The sequence below is a fragment of the Conger conger genome, chromosome 4 (assembly GCF_963514075.1).
Source record: "Conger conger chromosome 4, fConCon1.1, whole genome shotgun sequence".
Lineage (NCBI taxonomy): Eukaryota > Metazoa > Chordata > Actinopteri > Anguilliformes > Congridae > Conger > Conger conger.
Genome location: NC_083763.1, coordinates 38,511,894 through 38,536,611, shown reverse-complemented (window position 1 = coordinate 38,536,611; position 24,718 = coordinate 38,511,894). Strand labels below are relative to the sequence as shown.

Below are 24,718 nucleotides of genomic sequence, written 5' to 3'. Positions count from 1 at the left end.
ATGAAGTGGTTAGTGAGTGTATTCCTCCACATGGTATCCCAGTGTATGTCTGAATTTGGAATGAGGTCTCTTTCCCACAAAGTTCTGTAAGTTCCTGTGTGTACAGTTAATTAGTTTTGAATATATACGTGACACAAGGCCTCTTGAAGTTGTATTCTTCACCCATCCAATAATAGGATGGCTTTCCAGTTTAACCCCCCAGGGCACCTCATAGGCTTATAAGGCTGTGCAGAGTCTGATGTAAAGGAAAAAGGAGGACCCTGGTATGTCAAAATGTCTCATATTCTCAAAACTAAGAAGTCCCTCATCGTTAAACATATCTGCAAAGCTATTAGTTAGCTTGCTGAATTTACAAATATCCAACTGAGGCACAACGCTTGTGCAACTATGCTCGCAACGCTTACTATGTTTGTATTGCCTCAGGTGGATATTTGTAAATTTGTAGCGCTAACTATAGCTAATTTGCTTGCTACCGACAGCGAACTGATATCGTTTTATAACTAGGTATGTAGACTTTGCTTGGTTAATAAGCAATAGTGATAGCTTATCTGGAGTGCAATTTCGGCAGCTACAGGTTAGCAATCAGAATAAGCCCCCACGCCATTGGCTGTGGTAATTAGAACCCATTTTCAACCAATGAGCTTGAATTATTGTACAGCTGTACAATGTTTTGGTACAGAGTGACAGCCCGTCAACTGTATATTTTGAAAGCAGAATTTAAGGACTATAAACAAAGGCAGAGGGTGAGTCAACATGTTAGTGAGCCTTTTTCAAAGATAGGAAGGGATTTACAATGGTCTTAACAAATTTTTTTTTAAAAACCTTTAATATTGTAATTGCACCAGATTGGAGTGTGTAGGTGCCATTTGTTAGAATACTTATATTTTTTCTCAGCTGCTCTAAAATTGTTAACAGTACTTGTGATAATGTTCCCAAAGTTCAATGCACACTTGTGCAAAGGAAGTCCTGAGAACAAAATGTCTTGAAGCCTAAATGGTGTAAGCCAGAAATAAGTAACATTTGGTGTCATGCGCTGGTCAGCTTGCTGACTTCCCCCTCCCGGAGCATACATTGTTAGCCCCCACCTTTTGGCACCCATGCCTGTGGGGGAGAACTAGAAAAGTGTGGATTCTTCCTGGGCCCCCTGTGGAGCCCCCCTTGTCTCACATTCCTTACAGGGTTAGAGCACAGGAATACTGGAGATGGCAAAAAGATGTTTCATGATAATCCCAGGTCAGAATATAGTAATGTTTGGTGTTATTCTGATTGGTTCAGTGCGACTGGTGTAATGGTCTAGTTTTTGTAACAGTCTACCTTTGATATCATAACCATCCAGGAGCCAAGGGGAAACTGGGCAAAAGCTGTCTCTGTAGAAGTAATTTGTTTTAGCTCCCTGACCAAGGTCTCACTGGTGGGAGTTTGGCTGTAAATTCCAGATGGGTGACCCGTTTTTAGGGTCAAGAACTAAGGCCTAGATTTTGCAGATAAGGAAAAGAAACCAAGCAATCTGGGGTTTAGTCTCCTTTCCTTTAATTCACCCAAATCAGGTTTATCCAAAAGGTATATTACCATGAGAGGCACAAATACATATTTACAGCATAATGCAGTTATCATGAAAACTCCCAACTACATTACATTACGTTACATTACGTGGCATTTAGCAGACGCTCTTATCCAGAGCAACGTACATCAAAGTGCAAATCAAACACAAGAACAAGTGCAAAAGTGGACCTGAGAGGACAGTACAGTTCCGAGTCCTAGTGTAAACATACAGAAATTCAGAACCCTTGAAGAGATATTATATCATAGATATAATATCTTGCAACCTTTTCCCCACCGACCATCTGACATCTGATCCGCTCCTTACATAACACACCTCAACCCACAGTCAGCCCTACGACACTGGGTATCCAAAGGCAAAGTGGGACTCAGGAAGGACTGCCATTTGTGAGGAACCTGAGAGCTGGGGCTTCTGGTATGTGTCAAAGGAACAGAGGACAATACACTGTTTGGACTAGCTTTGGGGAGGTTCAGGCCATCGGCGCCAAAGGAGATAAGGGGAAGATGTAGTGGTGTGAGGGGTCAGTAAGTCATGGGAACCGTGACCCACCACCAGGGCACCTCCTCTGGGAAAGGCTCCGGACACTCCCACAGTGCCCTCATTTGGGCACTGCTGTCATTACATCGGTGACTGCTCTCCAAGATGAAATATTCAAAACTGCTATTGAGATAGTAAATAGACCCGGTAAAACCTTGAAAACATTGTCCATGTGATCCTTGAATTATTGCATTAAGTCTTATGTCATGGTAACAGGGAGTGCATGTAAAATGGATAATCAGGAGGGAATTTTAATGATAACTGCAACATAATAAAACATAAGGGTAATCTGTTTGGTATGGATGTGATCTGGTAAAATCAAGGAATCGGATGAGATACATTTCATACCAAATGGAGTTTAATAAACCATAGTTTCAGTAACTCATGGGAAAACTTGCATGTCCTCTCTTGGTAATCATCTCATTTTCCCTACTTAACAACCCCCAAGGGTGGGGGTCTAAATTCCAGATTTGACCACCCCTCCAGGTTGATTTATGGCACTGCCGTCTGGTTTCAAACGTATGATTTGGCATAAAAGCAAGGGAGACAGACCAATCTGGGAAGATTGCATTCGACTTCCCACATGGCATATTCTGCATATGTACATGTATATGTCACACTGTGTATACTCTGTGTTTGTGGGTAGCCAAAGCAGGCTAGGTATGATTATTTACTCTATCTCTATTCTTAATTTGTGTATTTTGTAATTGACTATTGGTATTCCAAAGCTAATAACCTACCTGTCTGTGAATAAATTATTTTATTTGTAACTTGCGTGATCTCCATTACTCTAATTCATCTTGTACCTTTTCAGCCTAAATTACAACTGAATACTCAGGGCGATATTTACCCAAGAGACAATAAAGACAATTTCATGCAATAAAAATAACCTTTTAATAAAAAATAAAAAAACCGAAATGAATATATAGGCGTAGTTCTGGAATTTAAAATCTTGACGTCACATGCTGGAGTACCAACCATGAAACTGCTTGTATACCCTTCCGATGATTTCCTCTAACAATACCAATCACATTGTCTTGAAGCATGTATCTACAGCTACTTAAAAACAGCAATAGCTATATCCCCAGTTTCCTCTAATAAATAAATAAGAAATTATATTGAAAATATCCCGTGTTAGTATGTAGCTAGTGTTAGTATGTCCGTCCACATTACCACATTACAGACCCAGTTTTATTCCCGAAAATCTGAACCGATAATGAATAGATGCGTGACCCCAGTGAGAAATACATTTTCTGCACAGATTTCACAATTTTTAACAAAAATGATTATTATTATTGATTAGTGGTTCGAAAATATCCCTTCCCAGTCCGTCACAAATATAACATGCACAATTTATGCGAGTATCATTCTTCCTGGCATTCTTCCTGGAAATTCTTCCTTTCCGCCCCAAGCACCTACTATGCCATTGGTCTTAGTTCAAGAAGACAGTAATGGTAGATCAACTGGTTTATTCAAGTGTCTGTCAAATAATAACGTGCACAATATATAACGTGCCTAAGTATAACACTTCATTTAAGTGGCTTAAATCGGAATGCCGTGAGACTACGCACAGATAGTTATCAAGTTAAAAGAAAGTGAACAAACCCTGATACCACAGCGAGAGAGCAAGCTCTGTTTTGTTTTCTATCTGACCGACTCTGTCATTCGCATGTTAGAATTGGAAGGATTATCATGCATAAGGGATGAAATCTGGCATGAAAAGGTACTTTTTTTTAAAAAGGAGACCAAGTAACTATCTTTTCTATAATTGATTATTGTAGTCATTTAGGTAAACTTCTATGCACTTCTATACGTGGTCCATCTACCTTAAAGCAACAAAGGTTACAAACACAGACACATAACAGTCACAGGAAACTGATGAATGAAAACCCAAGCTGGTTTCCTCCCAAAATGTCCAAGAAACCTGAAGACAACCAACATTCCAAAAAAACCAGCGATGAAAAGTAGAACAGCAGACCAAGTTGCAGGACTTAGATGTTAACTTCAAATTCAAACCAAAAAGTAAAAAACTAGGTCTATTGCAAAGTTTGGGATCTTAAAGTTGGATGTCAGCATGAGGTCTGGCAGACCACCCCCATTGAGAGATACACACACACAGATGCACACATGCCCTAATTCTACAATGCAATATTGAAAAATTTAATCTGCATGCCCTCTGGTTGCCCTGTGTTGCCAGACTATATACGTCATTTTCATCACCATTTCATTTGCAAAGCTACAGCTGATGCACCAGCATATTTTGTCATTGTGATGCGCAATGGATTTATAGCCGAACGATAGTATTCGAAGATTGCAAATCTGTGCTTGTTTCATTTTTGAATCTGACAGTTTTTTAAGTATTCTGTAAAACTGAGAACTGTGCGATATTACACCTTTTCCCATACCTTTTCCTACACAAATTATCTATTTGACTTAATTTCCTTGTGGCTGTTCTTAACCAAGATATTTATTAGTATTTCAAGTTTGGATACACTGATGTAGGAAGCCATCAAAGTATGTTTTATAGCAAATTACGCTTCCCTTTGAAATGATCAAAAAATGCCAAGACATAGCAGTAACAACTACATTCTTTATAAATAAGTAGGCCTATTATACCTTTTGAACATTTTGATAGGAAACTTTCCACCTTACCAACAACATGGTTGAATATGCAACACTTAGGTCATTTTCTGGCCAGACCCAACTTTGTATAATTTTTTATTAAATCAACTATTTGACTTAATTTTCCTTGAGGCCGTTCTTAACCAAAATATCTTTATAAATATATAGGATTAAATATAGAGGATTGGAAGTCAATCACACCAAGTGGTGCTGTAGTAAGTTAAGTGTGGCTACATGACTCCTAGAAAGTGGTCTGTGCACATGCTGTGTTTGACAGTGACAATCAGGTCATGCTATGTCAAAACACCTTGTGAGGAGATCATCTGGCATATGTCATTGTCGTTGGGAAGTGTGGGCACCTGCTTGGGGGGCTTCATCAGGGGAAATTTCACTAAGTCTCTAGTTATTTGCATCCTGCATAGCAGCCACGTGTGTGATGGGGAATTGAGAAAGCTTGATAAGGTTCATTAAGGTCGGGTTAGATATTGAATATAGTGGTTGGGTGCTGGCATTTTGAAGCCCCTTTGGCAGCAATCACAGCTGGGTATTGGGTAAAGTCTCAACAAGCTTTGCACACCTGCATTTGGGCTGTTTATCCCATCCCATGGGAGATCCTCACAAATTCCGTCAGATTAGATTGGAAGCAGATGGTATTAGCCAGGTGATGAGCAGTGCCTGGTGTTTGCCCAATGCGTTCAATTTTCAATGTTCAGAGGATCTTTTTCCTCATGCTCTCAGAGTCCTTAAAATGCTGTTTGGCAAACTCAAAGTGGTCTGTCATATGCCTTTTACTCAAGGGTGGTTTCCCTCTAACCCAGAGGTGGGCAACGAGGGCCATATCTGTTTCTGGTTTTCATGCTAACTGCTGGCGTTAATTACTTAATTAACCCTAACATTAAAAGGTTTTACTGCAATCTAATCTATGAGTGAACCAGTGTTAGTGTGTACAGCCAATTATAGCTCATTTAGCCAGGGTAATTGGTGGAAACAAAAACCTGAACACAAAAACAGGAACAATAAAAGAACACATTTGAGATTTCCAAATATTTATTTTCCTAAATAATTAATTTTTCAGAGACAAGTGGCAAGTTCTCCAACATGCTTGGACAACGTGCTGATTGTCTTAGCCAACGCTGTCCTGCAGTTCTATATCTCAGAGAAGTGATGCAGTTTTAATGCCTAAGGGTGGTCACAAAAAATATTGATTTGATTCAGTTTCAGATTTCAGATTTTTACATTTTTCTCCCAATTTGGTAGCCAATTGTACCCTCTCTGATCCAATTAGTGTTGTCTGGGGGATACACCGCCCACACCCCGTCCCTTGGCGGCCCGAAGGAGCAATACGCCTTCTTCAAGCCATCTCGTCTCATGCTCGTGACCGTGATTCTGAGGCGCCCAGGGTGCTGTTGTGCACGCCGATCCGCTAACCTTGCCAAGTCCCTGCCTCTGGAGCAGCGAGCCAATTATGGTGCGGCATGACAGCCAGCCAAACTTGACTTTTGGCAGGACCGGGAATCAAACCTTGGTGTGCAACTGCAACAAACAGCAACCACAAGTCCGCTGCATCTTAGCCTGTTGCCTGTTGATTTGATTCAGTTTTGAACTATTCTGCCAAATTATTAAAATGTAATGTAAAATGTATCGTATGTTTATTTAGGGCCTGTCATTGAATTATTTTTGAAAGAATCTTATCTGAACAGAATGTTATACATGTTATACTAAGACTTTTGCACAGTACTGTACTTCCCGACTTGTTGTCATCTGAATGTCAGTTTTGACATTGAGAAAAACATCTGTAATGGATTAGAATGTTTTCAAGATGGCTGCCAAATAGCATTGATTTCAATGGTAATGGGACTAATAAATACATTTTTAAGCATTGTCCTCTTGTTAGTCTACATTTTATAAGATGGTCACAATTGTTTGGGACATAATAAGTTTAATTGGGAAGTAAGTATGTTAATTTGTTCATGCTTGACATTACTGTGGAACTGTCCAGGTACTGTTACACTTTTAAAGATTTTATACAAATTATTTTTCGTTTTTTAGGTTATTCTCATTTCCATACACTTATTCTCTATGAAATGTGCTACAAAGATACAAACACCACACCTTCAGAATTACGCACACAGGCACACACACACACACACACGTCCCCAAATTTAATTTAAAAAATCTGGTCACCATACTACAATGGGAAATTTAATTCCGCTATACCTTTGCAGACATTTTCTTCAGAAAATGCACCTTCTACATAAAACTTCCAAACATGTCATCTTCGACCATTGGCAGAGATAAATTCCTGGCAGAGATCTAAGTACACAGCTTTCATATTAGTTTGTTTAGCAACAATCAATTGTCCAATTCAACTACCCTATTGCAGGAAGATCACATACTGTATCTGTATATAGCTAGCTAGCTAAATATGAGGAAAGCAGCAAATGAACAATGGCACTCCCCTGATCCTCCTGGGTGACTTCAACCTGAACTCAGAGTCCACCCAGTCTGCCTTTCTCTCCCTCCTTTCTTCTTTTGACCTTACCCTCACAAGGAGCTGCACAACAACCAACCTCTCTGTAACACCACTCCATATATCTGACTACTCCTTCATCTCTTTTTCTCCTCTAACACCCATCCATCTCTCCCACCATCCACTGTCACCTGTCGGCGCAACCTACGCCACCTGTCTACCTCCACCCTCTCATCTGCAATCCTCTCCTCCCTACCAGTCTTTCTCTCGACTGTCTCCTGACGATGCTGCTACAACCCTCATGTCCTCTCTCTCATCTTCCTTTGACTCTCTGTGGCTCATCACCACCAAATTAGCCCAGGCCTCCCTCCAAGTCCTTGGCTTTCTGATGCTCTACGAGCTGTCCGAACCAAACAGCGGGCATTGGAGAGAAAATTGAAAAGGTCCCGTCTCCCCAGTGATATAGCTTCCTTCCATGCCCTCCTATCATCTTTCTATTCCTCTGTCTCTCTAGCTAAATCTTCCTTCTTTCACTCTAAAATTAACGCAGCCGCCTCTAATCCTTGCAAACTGTTTTCAACCTTCTCCTCTCTTCTCTCTTTTAGTGCTACTGCATGTTGACTAGAACCTGAAAGGCTTTGGTCAACTATCACCCCCTATAACTATGAAGTCTTTTTCAACTTTTCAACTTTCTGCTATCCAATATTGTGTCCCCCATACAGTAATCCTGCCTTACATTTTTATTTCCCACATTTTACATTTAGTTGTATTGAATTTCACTTGCCAGGTTCTGGATGCTTAAGTCTTCCTGGTTTACTTTAGTAGATTCCATACTTACCTCCTACTTTTGTATCATCTGCAAATTTTATTAATTACTTTCAATGCCTATGTCAAGGTAATTTATGTAAGTGAGGAAGAGCAGTGGCCCTAGCTTGGATAAGGCCCCTCCTATTACTATTCCTTGTGTTCTATCCTGTAGCCAATTTCAAACCCACTTCAAAATGGCTCCTGTAATTTCTACTGTCCTCATTTTAATAATGAGTTTGTCGTGTGGTACCTCATCAATACCTCACCTCATCAAAAATTAACACAGCAATTCAACAATGCCCCTATAGCTAGCTAACTTGAAGACGTTTACAAAGTGATATCGATATTCCAACATGATCTCATTATGAATATTAGTGTGTCTGAAGACATCACTCACATTTTTTTGTTTACCCTATTCTCATGTCCTCAGTCTTGGGGGTTTGGACATTGCCAACGTTTCTGCTGAGCTGAAAACAAAACAATTTTGTTCAGTTTTTACAAATATAAAAAAAGAGCCATTATCCACCTGGAAGTAAGTTCTTTGTTGTGACGTCACACTTCTCATATTAGATGGTGCTGTTGTTCTTGGTTTCACCGTAATTCAAACGAAACCACTTCAATTCATTAATTGACATGAAATAAGACAAACAAGGGTAACACAAACCTACACAAGGGTAATTTTCTATGAACATATTTTCCCGTTATGGAGAGCTTATCCCTGTTAGCCCATTTATACCAGCTGCCACAGCTCTTGACACACTTTAAGCAAAGTTGTTGCACCTTTTTTAAGTTGCCCAGTGGTTACAGTAGTAGCCAAAAAATACCGTTGTACATCTCACTCTTGAGATTGAACCACAAATGTGACCTACTGAATTTGCTCAGATTGAGTTGGTAGAGGGCAGTTTGGAAAGTTTGTAGCTATAATACATTTTTCTTAAAGGTGCACTTTAAATGGAATTACACGTTCTTTGTTTATCAGCCATTTCCACATTGAAAATGTGTATTGTTTTAATATAATTGTCATTATATGTGAATTTAAAGACTTACTTTAAGTTAAGACTAACTTTATTGATACAATGAATACAGAGAAACCTTAATGTTATATTAGGCCAGTAAGTACTTCTACTCATGTAAAAGTAAATTTAAGTATAACTAAAGTTAACCTAATTCATGTTTACATGCATAGCCTGATTTTGCAGAGTAGGCTATTTGGTAACTGATATTAAAAGTTTCTCTTATTAATGTATGGAATAATAGGCTACTTTATTTACTGCCATTGTCATATTTTTTTCAGTTCACATATAGTTTCCACATTTCAGTCACCCTAAAGCTCTCGCACTTCTGCCTGCTTACTCACACAAATCTCTCTCGCAAATCAAGACTTGCAACGGATAGTTTCTGAATCACGTGGAAGCGGAGGCAATGTGTAGCTCTGTGTCCCTGCTTGCTAGCAAATTCTGGGCAACATTATTGCTAGGAGATTGACGGGCATTGTCTTGCATGTAACGTTTTTTAATTTTGGCTGTTTCGCCACGGAGTGATACTTGCAATAGAACTTCAACATTTTCTTTGTTTTCCAGTACAATCTAGGACATCTGGCCTCTCCAGTCCCTATCTATTTTTCTCTCACTCATTAGCTTTACGGGCATGATGTAGCTACATATGCATATTGCCAAAAAATGAAAAATAAACAAAGAATACATGTATACAGCATAAGTATGCTCTTCTGCATACCACTGTTGTAATGTGTGGTTATTTCAGTTACTGTCACCTTCCTGTCAGTTTTGACCAGTCTGGCCATTCTCCTCTGACGTCTCTTATTAATAAGGCATTTCTGTTTGCAGAACTGCTGCTCACTTGATTTTTTGCACCATTCTTTGCAAACTCTAGAGACTAGGGTGTATGAAAATCCCAGGAGAGTTTCTGAGATACTCAAGCCACCCTGTCTGTCACCAATTCCATGGTCAAAGTCACTTACATTCTGACAGCAGATGTGAATATTAACTGAAGCTGCTGACCTGTATCTACATGACTGTATGCATTGCATTGCTGCCACACATTTGGCTGATTCGATAATCACATGAATAAGTAGGTGTAATAAAGTAAAAATGTTCCTAATAAAGTGATCAGGGAGTGCTACATTAAGAATAACAATAAGACATGTCAAAGGAATTCAGAAAAGAAGATTAATAAAACAAAATGATCAAAAGGAAAATAGTAATAAACCTGAACCTAGTAAATAGAACCTAGAGTGGGTGTTTGGGGTAGATTATGGCAGTAGTTCCCTCCCTTGGTCCTGTTTATGCTGGTTTTTGTTCCAAAGAAAGTTGTAATCCCTGAATTTTAAAAGGCTGTTCATGTTACTTTATATGCTTTTCATATTACTTACCCTATTAAGACATATGTCAGAAATCGCTATGTCTGGCATGAAGAATATGAATCCTATGCTATGCTCATTGTGCAATATTGCAAACAATTACATCAGAAGGGTAGCACAATGAACTGGTCAAATTAGGATAATTAATAGGCTCCTAATTAAGTAGTTAAGTTAATTAACACTTCATTCAGTCTGATCATATTTTTCCTTAAACCTACTAAAACGATGCAGATTGGCTCAACGAAATTATTAGTGTTAGTGGCTGTGTGTCTAGACGACTAGTCTACTGATTCACCCTTGTCTTTACTTTGATCAATTGAATAATGTTGTTACCTCTTCAAGTAATTGTTTGCAATATAGCATGAGCTCAACATGGACACCAAACTCTTATCCTTCATGGAGTATCCTTCATTGGATAATTCTAACGTGATGTGGCTTAAGAGGGTTAATAAACCCTCTAGGCAAGAAAAGTTTCAAATTAAGAAAAATATTTTTAAAAGAAGCATTAAGAAAATAAATAAAGAATACAAATTCTGTGCTTGGAACAAAAAACCATCATACTAAGGATCGTGATTGGGGAACCACTGGATTAGGGTATATAGTCTCAAAAGTGCATCTCTGTCTCGACCGAAAGGTAGGGTACTTTCAGGACCAGTTGCAGGAGACTGTTGCAATTAGTGCATGAGCCTAGCCTTTGTTAGGGTTTTTCTTTGGAATTTCAATATAGGCTATTTCCACAGAATTAAACATACAGGGTCTATATTGGTTGTTTATCCCATATAATGTTCTCAAGTTTACTGAGTGGACTCCATGCTTCACACCCATATTGTGAAATAGGCTAACACTGTCAAACATCTTGCACCAAATTCTAATGGGAATTTCGACTCCATGGACTGACAGAAAATTCAGCTTATTGTATGTCAATTTTATCTTCTGGGCTAAATCATGAAGTAAGTTTCTTGTTCCAAACTGAGAAACACAAACATACAGTGGTAGAAAAGCCAGCACTTGTTTACTACCTTTACTACCTCTTTACTAGACATGCTCACGAGTACTGTCTGTTCTGGCTCCACGGTGGTGGAACGAACTCCCCGTTGCGGTCAGAACTGTAGAATCTCTCCCCACCTTCAAGCGCAAACTGAAGACGCACCTCTTCAAGCAGCACCTCTCCCCATCCCTCCCTACCTCCCTACCTCCCTGTGAACCTAAAATGTTGTCTTTCTGTGATTTACTTTTTTGTGTATCAGTATTTTTAGTTGGCTAGGTAAGCAGTGTTTGGCTAGTTTCGTCACTTTTGCTTTGTTGTTTGGCCCTTGTCCTTATCTTTGTTGTACAGGTAGCAGTTGAAACTGTACTTCCCTCTAGGGTCTTTCAGCACACTTATCCCTGGTTATGGGTATGCACTTTGTTGTACGGCGCTCTGGATAAGATTGTCTGCCAAATGCCATTGATGTAATGTAATGAAATGTACTACCTCCAGAAGTTAGAAGTCATGAAGAATTGACTAAATTGAGGAAAAAGTTCATTTTGATTTCAGCGTGCCTGTAAAGTTAAAAACGCCCGATGGCCTTTCTAGTGTTAAACTGCCAGCCGTTTGTAACCATCTCTTGAACAATAAGCACATTTATTCTTAATATGTTCATGGCTGATCTATGAACTCCATGTGCATTTTTTGAGTCAGTTTTAAAGTTCAATTATAGTTCTATGTACAAGTTTGTCCCAATATTTGACATTTTAACACTAATTGGGAAGCAACGATTAAGTGTTCTTAGGTGCTGATTTCAGTTTAATTCACAGCACACTCAGGTGCCGTAAAAACTACAATAATGATGCCCAGGAATCAGCCAATAGCAAGCCTTCATAAGAACAGCACATTGTATTGACAAATATATTGTCCCACCTTGCAATTTTAAATAGGAACAATTAGCAATATGCTCATGCCTGCATTCAATTTATATAAAGCATTTAGAGACATAAAATATATTTTGCCACAAATTAATGTCAGCTAATCATATCACAACTAATTTGTCACGTTTCAGGTCTGTCTTGCCCTGTTTTATGTTTTATCATTTGTCTTAGTCACGTATTGTCTTATCGTGTATTATGTTAGTCTAGGTTCGTAATGTTGTTAAATTTGTTTCTTGTTACGATTAATTTTCTGTCATGTCTAGTTATGTTTCGTTATGATTATTTTACCTTGTTATGTTGAGTGGTTATCGTCTTAGTTCGTCTTAGAACCTTAGGTTATCGTCTTAGAACAGGGGTCGGCAACCCTGGTCCTGGAGAGCCGCAGGGTGTGCTGGCTTTCTCTCTCTCTTTCTGTCACTCACACCCTAATTGTTTCTATTTGTCTACTTACTAAAACTACTAATGCTAGATCAGGATTGGGTAAAACTAACAGACTAATCATGTGTTCATGTTACCTTACGTTTCTCGTGCATGTCATTTACTAATTTACTAATGCTAGGGCAGGATAGGTTTATTACTAACGATTACTAATTACCTTGTTAAACTTGTCATCCATCGCACCTGTTTTCCATTCCCTTGCTGCTCTCTAACTAATTGTCTACACCTGTCTACACCTGCATTTATAGCCCAGTCGCACTTCTGTTCGTTGCGAAATTGTCTGCCTCTTGTCCGTCAAAGCAACGCTTGAGCATTATTCCCATTGATTACACGTTAAAAGCCAAGCCTGTTTATCGGCCACTGTTTATTGATTTCTGTTTCGTTGACCATCGCTTGTTTTTGACCACATCCTCGCCTACTGTTTTTGTACCTTTGCCTCACTGTTTGTTTTATGGTTTTGACTTCCGCATCGCCCTTGACTACGATTCTGCCTGCCGCCCGCCTGTACTTCTGACCCGCTGACAGCTCTCCTGCTACCGGACCTCCCTGCACGTCTACCGACTACGAGTTTGCCTCGGCACAGTGCTTTCTGATTATTTATTGTTTTATTGGCTGGATCTACATGTATGGACTTTGCTTGTTTTGACTACGCTCCTGGGATTCGTCCCGAATAAAGCCCTGACGGGACATTATTTTACTATTGTTTCTGAGTCGTGCATTTTGGGTCCAACCCCCAAAGTCTCCAATCAGCCTAACCTACATGTCTTTGGACTGTGGGAGGAAACCAGAGTACCCAGAGGAAACCCACACGAACATGGTGAGAACATGCAAACTCCACAGAGAGGCCTCAGCCGACCGGGATTCAAACCCAGGACCTCCTTGCTGTGAGGCAGCAGTGCTACCCACTGCACCATCTGTGCCACCCTGATAGAATTTAGATTTTAAAAAATTGTGTAGAAGGCGGAGCCCGACTGAAACAGCGACTGCAATTACCTTTTAAGATGTTTGATACATCGGGTCACTGCTATGTTACACTTGCCCATCCACCTCCTATTAAGACATCCATCCATCCATCCATCCATTATCTGAACCCGCTTATCCTGAACAGGGTCGCAGGGGGGCTGGAGCCAATCCCAGCATACATTGGGCGAAAGGCAGGAATACACCCTGGACAGGTCGCCAGTCCATCGCAGGGCACACACACCATTCACTCACACACTCATACCTACGGGCAATTTAGACTCTCCAATCAGCCTAACCTGCATGTCTTTGGACTGTGGGAGGAAACCGGAGTACCCGGAGGAAACCCACGCAGACACGGGGAGAACATGCAAACTCCGCACAGAGAGGCCCCGGCCGACGGGGATTCAAACCCAGGACCTCCTTGCTGTGAGGCGGCAGTGCTACCCACTGCACCATCCGTGCCGCCTATTAAGACATCCAATTTGAAAAATCTTTTTAGCTATCTGATCATTTGGCATACTGATTAGTCTGTTCCACAGCCCCACCATACAGACTTTACATCTAATTTCACACGGTGCAAACTTATGTGCTCCTAAGACAAACCTTATTGCTCTTATTTGAACATTCTTACTTTTAAAATGCTGTTTCTATCCCCAAACCCCTGCAGTAGCATAACCCATATCACAAAGTTGTTTTGTTTTTCCAAGAAGCCCACCAAGTGCTCTACTTGCAGAGTCCGCTAAAAAGGAGGTACCATAAGCAAATGTTAAATATTCATCGAAAACAGGCCCAGATATGTATCATTACCTGTGTACTTAAATATTTGATTTAATATTGGAAACTACTTCTCTTGCATGCGGATTTTCTAAAATGCATAATGTATTTTAGTGTGATTCATAGCAAGTCTCTATTTTCTACACCATTCTTTAGCACAATTCAGCATTATCTGTAAGTGTTCCTCTTTTTCTGCCAGTAAAACAACATAATCTGCATACAAGAGAATACTCAACATACTGTTTAGCATCATTACACCAACACCAACTTTAATTTCTTTAGCTAAATCATTGATGAACATTGAAAACAAAGTTTTGTTTGATTCCAGAGGGAGTAGGGAACCAGTCTGTGTGATACTTGTTTACACGCGCACATGCGACAAGAGCTATATAGAATGACTGTACAGCATGATAGAATTTACCAGTGGTAATTTATAGGGTTTACTATAGATTTATACCAAATAGAAGGCAGTATGCCATTTTTAAAACAAAATATCATCAAAACATATAAGACACATTAATTTATGGCATTTTAGCACTTCATTATCCATCAAAACCAAATGCTTTTCTCCGTCTCAAGGCTTCTACAGCCTTCCTCACTTCTGATATCCTCATTGAGATTACTTACTATAACATCCTGGCTGCTCGTCCACCGTGTTCTCTGGCATGTCCCAGACCATACAAAATTTAAGCAATTGCAGGTACGAGATAAAGTGTGAAGTTGTCGTGGCTCCTTTTTTGCATAGCTAATACACAACCTACATTTCTTGCGAAGTAGGTCCGTAATTCTGCATTATGTTGATGCTATGGGAATAATTCAAGAACGTAGCAGCTTCGGTTTTTTACTTTGTGGATCTGGAGATAGCTAGTTACGACTACAGGCAGAAACTCAGGCAAACATATGATGGAACAGCTGTTATGTAAAAAAATATAACTGACTGAAATATTGTTTTGTTTATCTATTGAATATGCATAGGTGATGGATAGTGAGATGTCATAATCTTACTGTTAATAAATGTGATGAGTGCATGTCTATTTAAGAGAAGGCAGTTCACTTTAAGTGGCATCAATTTAAACCTGTTTAATGGGCCGCATCTAGCTGGCTGTGTAATGTGATCGGTTTTTATCACCTCAAAATGGCCTAGGTCAACAGCAGTGTTCGAGTTATGTGGGAGCCAATGGGAGCTGAGCTCCCATAAGGAAGGGTCTGAGCTCCCATGAAAGAAGTAAAATCATACATTTGTGGGGGTCGCTAATAATACATTACCACAACCATTATTTTATTACATTTTTAAATGTAATGAGTATTATTTACATTAACAAGACAAATAGTTTAAAATAAACATGTTTTCCAAAAGAACTACCCACACCATTAATCTCCCGTGAATGACTCGAGGCCTTTGGCTGCCTGCACTTTACTACCAAGATGCCATGGGGCGCAGAAAAATATTGTGCAACTGCAAAATGTGATTGTTTAGAGCGCGCGAACATGTGAATACTGATGTTAACACAAAGAAAAAACATTATTGGACAGAAGCATCATCTTTATAGCCTATTGTTGAGAAGAAAAAGCCATATTGAGTAGCTACCATGCCACCCAAAAAAAGGCTGCTGCTGCAGACCGTGTTGACTACAAGCCTGGAAAGTTTTGGGTTTTCCTCAATGAAACCAAAAAATGACAACTTGAACTTGAATTCACCTGCTAATGTTATGACAGCTAACGTTAGCACTAACGTTAACTCTGCTGCTAATGTTACTGAGGAGGACTCTGCTACCAGACCTGAATGTGGGACCGCAACACCCACAGACAGTTCAGAAGAGGGGTCGAATGAAGAGGCAGGGGAGGCAACTGAACGACCGCCACAGAACTGGGGACATGATCAGTGGAGATCCTGGAAGGAAAGAAACCCCTGGCTGTTTGAAAAGGAGGATGGTCTTGAATGCCTTGTCTGTAAGGAAGCAAAGACCCTCTTACTTTATGAGAAAAGGTTTGGAGTGCATTTGTTGGATGCCTGGATCAATGGGACTGTAAGTAGCCTCATTCAAAAACAGTTGTGGAAAAAGATGTACCTAAACCGCAACAGTATTGCTCATAAACGAGTTGTTGAAATAGCAGAGCTCAAACAAAAGGAAGTGCTTCCGAAGAAAGTAGCAGAACTCAGCTCCAGTATGTATAAGGAGACAGCTAGTTCAATCAGGGCAGCCTATCGCTAAAGAAAGGATGCCTTATACAAAACTGAATCCCCTTATGAAACTTAATGAGATGCATGGCGTGACATTTGGCCCTAATGGAGATGCGGACAATGTGTTTTTTGACATAGCTGAAGTTCACCAGGGCACAGATTCAGAGATGCTGTGCAATGCACTGAAAAACAGCCTTCGGGCAGCAGGAAAGGATGACGAGTTTCTTCGGAAAAACCTAATTAGCATAGCCACAGACGGGCGGCCATGCTAACCGGGAGACAAAATGGACTAATAACTAGACTGAACAGGACTTCCCTCGACTGCAGACAGCTCACTGTCTTGCGCATCGTCTAGAAATAGTGGTGAATGACCCATTACATTACATTTACATTATTGCCATTTGGCAGACGCTCTTATCCAGAGCGACGTACACTTGATTAGACTAAGCAGGAGACAGTCCTCCCCTGGAGCAATGCAGGGTTAAGGGCCTTGCTCAAGGGCCCAATGGCTGTGCGGATCTTATGGTGGCTACACCGGGATTAGAACCACCGACCTTGCGTGTCGCAGTCATTTACCTTAACCACTACGCTACAGGCCGCCCCTTGAATGAGGTGGCAAGCTGTAATCATTTAGAGTTTTTCCTCTCAAAACTCTATGCTCTTTACCACCAGTCCCCCAAAAAAACGCAAGGGAGTTACAGGAAGCGGCTGCGGAACTGAACCTGCAGATACTGAAAATAGGAAAAGTGTTTACAATAAGATGGGTGTCCAGCAGTTTCAACACTGTCAAAGCTGTGCTGAAGGATTTTCCAACACTTTAAATCAGCTAGAGAAGATGGCTCATGTTCCGGTGTAGAGAAGGCCAAGTACACTGGTTTACATATGCATCTGACATCCACTGGATTCCTCGCTGATTTAGCGACAATGAAAGACGTGTTACGTGAACTACAAAGTCTCCCTGAACCTACAGAAACACGACACGTCCCTGGTTGATGCAAGCCGCCACATTCACCAAACAATCGAGGTGCTCTCTGCCATGAAGGACCATGAGGGAAAACAAAAATGAAAGTCAAAATGGCCATAACCAGCGGTCAGTTCAAAGGGGTTGCTCTCACCGAAACTCAACGTAAAATAAACAAGCCCTAATTTTACCAGTCAATCATTGATAATCTCACCAAGCGTCTCCCCGATAGTGAGCTGGTAACCATGTTGAAGCCAATGGATCAGCACATCTGGCCAAAAGAGAGGACGGAACTTATTTGGAGATCGTGAGGTGGGGAAGTTTGCTAAACTTTTTGGAGAGTCCGCCAGCGATGCTGTCAGTGAGTTCAGAGACTGGAAATTACAAGGCAAGGAACATCAGGGTAAACCCTTGAAAAGACTAGTGGTAGTGGCGAGCAACACAGTTCTTCCGACCTCTGTGGAGTGTGAGAGGGGCTTCTCTGCATGCAATGACACTGACAGACAGACCAGGAACCAGGTGCAAGCCAGGAGCTTTACTGCATTGTTGTTCGTGGACTACAATGGGCCTACTGAAAACAGACCACTTTGGTCTATCTTGTCTCCATAAAGGTAAGAGGATGGCTTTTACTTTTTACTATCCTATTGTATACATGTATTTTTTGCTCCCTCTGTATAGCAAAAACAACGAAATTATTGGCCAAGGTACATGTGACTATGGCTTATAACTGTTGTTTCATGTGGTGCGGTTGATGTGGTGAAATGAGTAGCCTATGGCTTCCATCACTGTGTGGGCATGATTCGCACGCGTGCATGAGAAAATTTTGCACTGTTACTTTGGAGACCCAAAGCTTGTAACTCAGCTTGTAACTCGAACCCTGGTCAACAGGTAAAGCATGGCACTAACAGGAGTTTGATTTTCACCAGGGGTCATGGTGGGCTGACCTCACCAAAAATTCTGGCCAGCAGCTGCCACTGCTCTGTCTAAGTTTATACACCTCTATATTATATTCAACCCCATCTTCATCCCCAAGATATCTCTCCGTAATCCCTACTATGTCATAGCCCCGACTCTTAATCACAATCTCAAGCTCCAAAACACACACACATCCTGCTCTCACTCCCCACTGTCCCACTATTACTAAGATTTTGCTTTAAACAGATTTTATTAGTGTTTACCATTATAGGTAGCCTTGACCGTTTCCATCAGGGGAGTCTGTGCCTCCCTGCTCACACTCTATCCTTCTGCCCCCCAAATCCATTGTTTAAAGAAATTGGTGCTACCGTAAGCATACACTGACCCAGTGCAAAAGTTCCCCTCCAGTTTTAGTACAGGCCATCATGCTTGTACAGCTACCTGTCCCAAAAGGAATCCCAATGCCCCATAAACCTGTACCCCTCTTTCCAACAAAAAGTTTGTAGCCACGTGTTAAACCTCCAGATGAAATTCTGCTTCCCTCTGCTTGCACATGGTACAGGTAGAATTCCAGAGAAGACTACTGTGGAGGTTCCGCTCATAATCTTAATTCCACAGATTTGTCCTGCAGAACCTCAAACCTGCGATTCCTGATGTCACTGGTCCCTACGTGAACCATTACAACTGGATCCCTCTCCTCTTTGGCCAGAAGCTTGTCCGTGCTCTCCAGGGCACCAGGCAGGCAACATACCGTGTGAGATTCCTTGTCCCCTTGTTTTCTTTTCATAATGCAAATCTTTTGGAACAAGGTGATTTTAAATAAACCCTCAAGCAATTACAGAGTCAGATGAGTACAGAAAGGGTGACTTGACAGTGTGGGTAAATTTTTAGTCAAAAGGCAACTACTTTGCATTTCTGCAGACACACAGATATGTACCGTGGATCCTGGTTTCCATGTCTTTGCGATCATGAATTAGCTGGTAGTGACGGTATTTGGCCTGCCGGTAGAGCTCCCCCTGCTCAGACTTCTCCTCAAGTAGCTGCCGGATCCGGTCTTGCAGACTCAGCAGAGTCTTAGTATTCAGAACCAGGGAATCTGACAGATCACTGGGCAACACTCCATTGGTCAGGAACTCAATCTGAAGAGGAAAAACACACCCTATACATTACATACATACTGCACAACACACAGTCACATTGTTGACATCGGATCGGTTTGGTGGTGAACAAGATGAATTGTGCTATATTGACAAACTTGAAACTTGCTGATAAACAAAAGCAAGAGTGAGAAGGCTACTGGCTCACAAGACACCGCCGTTTTTCTAGCACTGCTGAGACACACAAGACATATGCACCACACACACCCACCCACCTGGTGCAGTCTGAGGGGAACAACAACATCCAGCTCATTCAGTTTCTGCTGTTTCTCACGGTCAAACAGCTCAAGGTCGCCCTCTGCTGCCTTCAGGCTGCTTTGCACAATTTTCTCCTGGAAACATCAGTTCAATATTAGATCAGTGGTTAATTATTTTGACAAAAATGCCTTAGAAAAGGCTTTATAGAAGTCAAAACAACATCATGCATGTATTTTGTGTGTTTGTGAATGAGAGGCAATTGTAAAGTGCTTTGGATAAAAACGCAATATAAATGCAATCCATTAACCATTTACCATCCTGCTGCACTGTTGGGTGCCAAAACAGGGAGACACAGGATTCAATTTTACAGGATAACAACACAACGCAGCTCCTAATTAAGCCCACTGGAGGCATCTTGAGATTCAAAACAATTCAGCAGGCACATTGGACTGATCAACTTGCCTGGGTGTGGAGTGCACACATTGTTCTATATTGCTATATTGTTATTGTGGATACTGGTGATCCAAATTTATATCTATAGTTCTATATACACTCACCTATATACAAGCACATTTCTTATATTCTTTAATTATTACATAAAGAATAGACATCTATTTATTCATGCAATTATCTATTTGGCCAATTGTGAGGCATACAATCATGTAGATACGGGTCAGGAGCTTCAGTTAATGTTCACATCAGCTGTCAGAATAGGGAATAAATGTGATCTGAGTGAATTTGACCGTGAAATGGTTGTTGGTGGCAGACAGGGTGGTTTCAGTATCTCAGCAACTGAATTTTAATCATAGGTACATTTTAACATTGAGAGACAGAATATCACAAAATAATCCACAATAACATCATATAAATTTTATAAATTTATTATCATATTTTTGCATGAAATAAGTATTTGATCCCCTACCAATCAGCAATAATTCTGGCTCCCACAGACCAGTTAGTTTTCCATTAAGAAGCACTCCTAATCTCAACTCATTACCCAAAACACCTGTGTCAACTCGTTACATCGTTATGTAGCTGTATAAAAGACACCTGTCCACACAATCAATTAGATTCCAATGTTTCCACCATGGCCAAGACAAAGGAACTGTCTAAGGACATCAGGGACAAAATTGTAGACCTGCACAAGGCTGGGATGGGCTACAAGAAAATAAGCAAGCAGCTTGGTGAGAAGCTCCATGCAAGATCTCGCCTCGTGGGATATCAATGATCATGAGAAAGATCAGGGATCAGCCCAGTACTACACAGGAGGAGCTTCTTAATGACCTGAAGGCAGTTGGGACCACAGTCACGAAGAGAACCATCAGTAACACACTACACCGTGAAGGATTAAAATCCTGCTGCGCACGCAAGGTTCCTCTGCTGAAGAAGGCACATGTACAAACACACAAGGTTGAACAAAAAGATAGTAAAAGGTTTTGAAATTGTTTTACAAATTGTTCAGCTTTCAACTGAACTTAAAACTGAAAACAAAAATGAGGAAGGAATGAAAGTGAATGAAGCTGGTTGGGAAGTGGACCACGTCTTTAGTGACAACCATGAAGTGGGGAGATTTGTGAACACGGAAACTGGAGACAAGAAAGCAGTATCTAGTGGAGGCATTGTAATTGATGAATATTGGACAAGGTAGAGCATTCGGAATGTCAACAGTTTTTCCAATGAGGGAAAAGGAAACTGTAAAGGGGATAGTCAGTGGAATTCTTTTTCATGTGGCAAAGGTGCACAGGTGTAGTGTAGAAGGTGGAGAAGGTGTGGAAAACTTGTAAGTGCATTCAGGCATTGATGCTTCCACAGAGGCAACAAACTGTCAGTTCTCAAATACTTTAACAAAGTTAAAGTATCAGTATTGTTCTTTTAACCCACCACAAGATCGACAATATTACAAAAGACAGTAATGCACTGAAAACCACCATGACAACACAATGCACGTGGAACATCTTTGCAATGAAAATCAAACATTAAAGAAATCATGTTGGACATACTACAAACTTGCAGTATGTGTGACAACCTGATCTTCTTGGGGTTCCCTAAGTTTGCTTCTGGTAACTCGGAGAGCAAGATCCGCAAATTCATGCAATCTGCCCTGCTTCCACCTGATACCGACAACCAAATAACTTTGCATTGCATCCACCATCTCAGATCACATCCAAAGGTCCAAGACCTATCTTCACAAAATTTGAACACTAGAAACAAAAGTTATTTATAAAAAGCAAAGGAAAGGTACTTAAAGGGACCAAGTCAGGTATGAATGCCGAATTCCCATGGGAAACCATGGGGCGACCAAAAAAAAACAAGGAACCTCTCAGCGAAAAAGCACTTATTATTATTATTATATAGGATTATCTATGTGTTATTATATAGGATTATCTATGTGTTATCTCACTCTCTGTATTTGTGCAGTGGGATTGGTGTCGTTGTTTGAGTCTTGTTTACCTGTGTTCTATGTTTGTTCATCTCTTGTGTTTTGTCTAAAAAATGTGAATTAACTTTGACATTACGACCCATATAATAATGAAGTCATTATGCATCACATAACAATTAATGTATAATGCCAGTAATAAAACTTCTTTGTTTGAATGTTTGTGGCATTAATTCATTGGCAAAGAAAACTAAGATTAAAAACCATCTTTACAAGCTTAGAGCAGACATTTGCTTATTACAATAAACTTGCCTCTTAGAAGCAGAACACCATAAACTACAATGCCACATATACACTCACTCAGCACTTTATTAGGAACACTATGTGAATACTGGGTAGGGCTTTGCTCTCAAAGCAAACTCAATTCTTTGTGGTATGGATTCCACAAAAACATTCCTTTGAGATTCTATTCAATATTTACATGATTGCAATTTCTGCAGATTTGTCAGCTGCACATTCATGCTGCGAATCTCCTGTTCTATCTCATCCCAAGGATGTTCTATTGGATTCAGATCCGGTAACTGGGAAGGCTACTGAAGAATGCTGAACTCATTGTCATGTTCATGAAACCAGTTTGGGATGACTTTTGCTTTGTGACATTGTGCATTATCATGCTGGAAGTAGCCATTAGAAAATGGGTACATTGTGGCCATGAAGGGATGCATATCATCAGCAAAAATACTCAAATAGGCTTTGGCATTCAAGCGATGATTGATTGGTATTAACGGGCTCAATGTGTGCCAAGAAAACATTCCTTACACCATTACATAAGGGCGGCCTGTAGCGTAGTGGTTAAGGTGAATGACTGGGACACGCAAGGTTGGTGGTTCTAATCCCAGTGTAGCCACAATAAAATCCACACAGCTGTTGGGCCCTTGAGCAAGGCCCTTAATCCAGGGGAGGATTAAGGGCTGACAGAAGTGTAACCCTTCTGCTGTTGTAGTCCATCTGCCTTAAGGTTCGACTTCTTATGCATGCTGAGATGTTTTTCTGCTCTCCACAATTGTAATAATAAAATGAAATAAAATGAAATAAAATGAAATAAAATGAAATAAAATGAAATGAAATGAAATGAAATGAAATGAAATGAAATAAAATGAAATACAAGTACATCATCTGGATTCCCCATTTATGTCTGACATAAAGGCCTCACTAAAAAGGTGGGTTTTTAACAGGGATTTAAAAATATCTATGTTTTGGGCAGATTTAATATGTGGCGGTAGGCTGTTCCACAACTTGGGGCCAGCTACCTCAAAGGCCCGGTCACCCCTCCTAGCTCTCCTCGACATAGGGACATCCAAAAGTTGCTGATTGCATGATCTAAGTGATCTAGCTGGGGTATACATATTGAGTTCAGACAAGTATGTAGGTGCTAGACCATTCATTGCCTTAAAAACAAATAATAACATTTTAAAATTTATCCTGTAACGGACAGGAAGCCAATGTAGGGATGACAGTGCTGGTGTAATATGTTGGTTGTAGTGGTTATCTGAATGACTGTAGCCTTTCTGTCAGCTAAAACCTTGTCTGTCAGTCTGGCCATTCCTCTCTCAGGCGTGAAAATCCCAGGAAATACTCAAACCAGCCCCTCTGGCAGCAACGTAATAATACTCAGCATGTATGAGTAGAGGTACAGGTCTTTCTAATGAAGTGCAATAAAAAATGAAATCCATGTAAAATTGGGACTTGGCTTTCTGAATTTTGTCATGTTACATTTCTACAGTGTGTATATATGTGTATATGTCATAGTCGAGATGCAGATTTGATTTCTTGAACTTCATCAGATAGCAATCCCTCTCTCTAATAAGGTCCACTATCTAAGCTGTCATCCATTTTGCACTTCTCTGTTTTATTCTGACCTCTCTCATTGGTGCAGCTACAACAAGCACAGATAAAAACCTTCCTTTAAACAGATTCCATGCATTGTAAACATAATAAAAAAACAATAATAGCAGACCAATCCTGTTCTGCAAGCTTATGCTCAAAGCCCTCCTTTGTATACTGCCATCTTAACTTAACAGAGTGGTGATTTCCAGGATTGATCGGGGACTTAATAAAGTCCAATATCCAAGACACCTGACTGGAAGATCTTCTGGAAAATAGGCAAAGCTGTTATGGCCTGGGTCTGTATGGCTGCCGAAGGTACTGTATATTGACACATCTGCTCAAGTTCAACTGAATGCCTCGAAACTCATTGGCCGGCGGTTCATTCTACCTCAAGACAATGATCCCAGACTAAAGCAACAAAGGAGTTTTTATCAAAGCTAAAAATTGGTAGATTCTTCAGTGGGCAAATCAATCACCTGATCTTAACAATTCAGCATGCCTTTCATATGCTTAAGAGAAAACTTAAGGGGCCTAGCCCCAGAAACATGAGCTGCAATACAGGCCTGGCAGAGCATCACCAGAGA

The 24,718-nt window shown here is 40.4% G+C and overlaps 1 protein-coding gene across 1 annotated transcript in view; it reads right to left on the bottom strand.

Moving 5' to 3' along the window:
• Positions 1-24,718, bottom strand: part of LOC133127234 (cilia- and flagella-associated protein 44) — a 192,887-nt gene that overhangs the window by 8,458 nt on the left and 159,711 nt on the right. Inside the window, exons 30-31 of the mRNA XM_061239961.1 lie at positions 19,888-20,004; positions 19,453-19,654 (exon numbers count right to left, since the gene is read on the bottom strand). Coding sequence (XP_061095945.1) covers positions 19,453-19,654; positions 19,888-20,004 — 319 coding nt within the window. The remainder of the gene's footprint in view (positions 1-19,452; positions 19,655-19,887; positions 20,005-24,718) is intronic.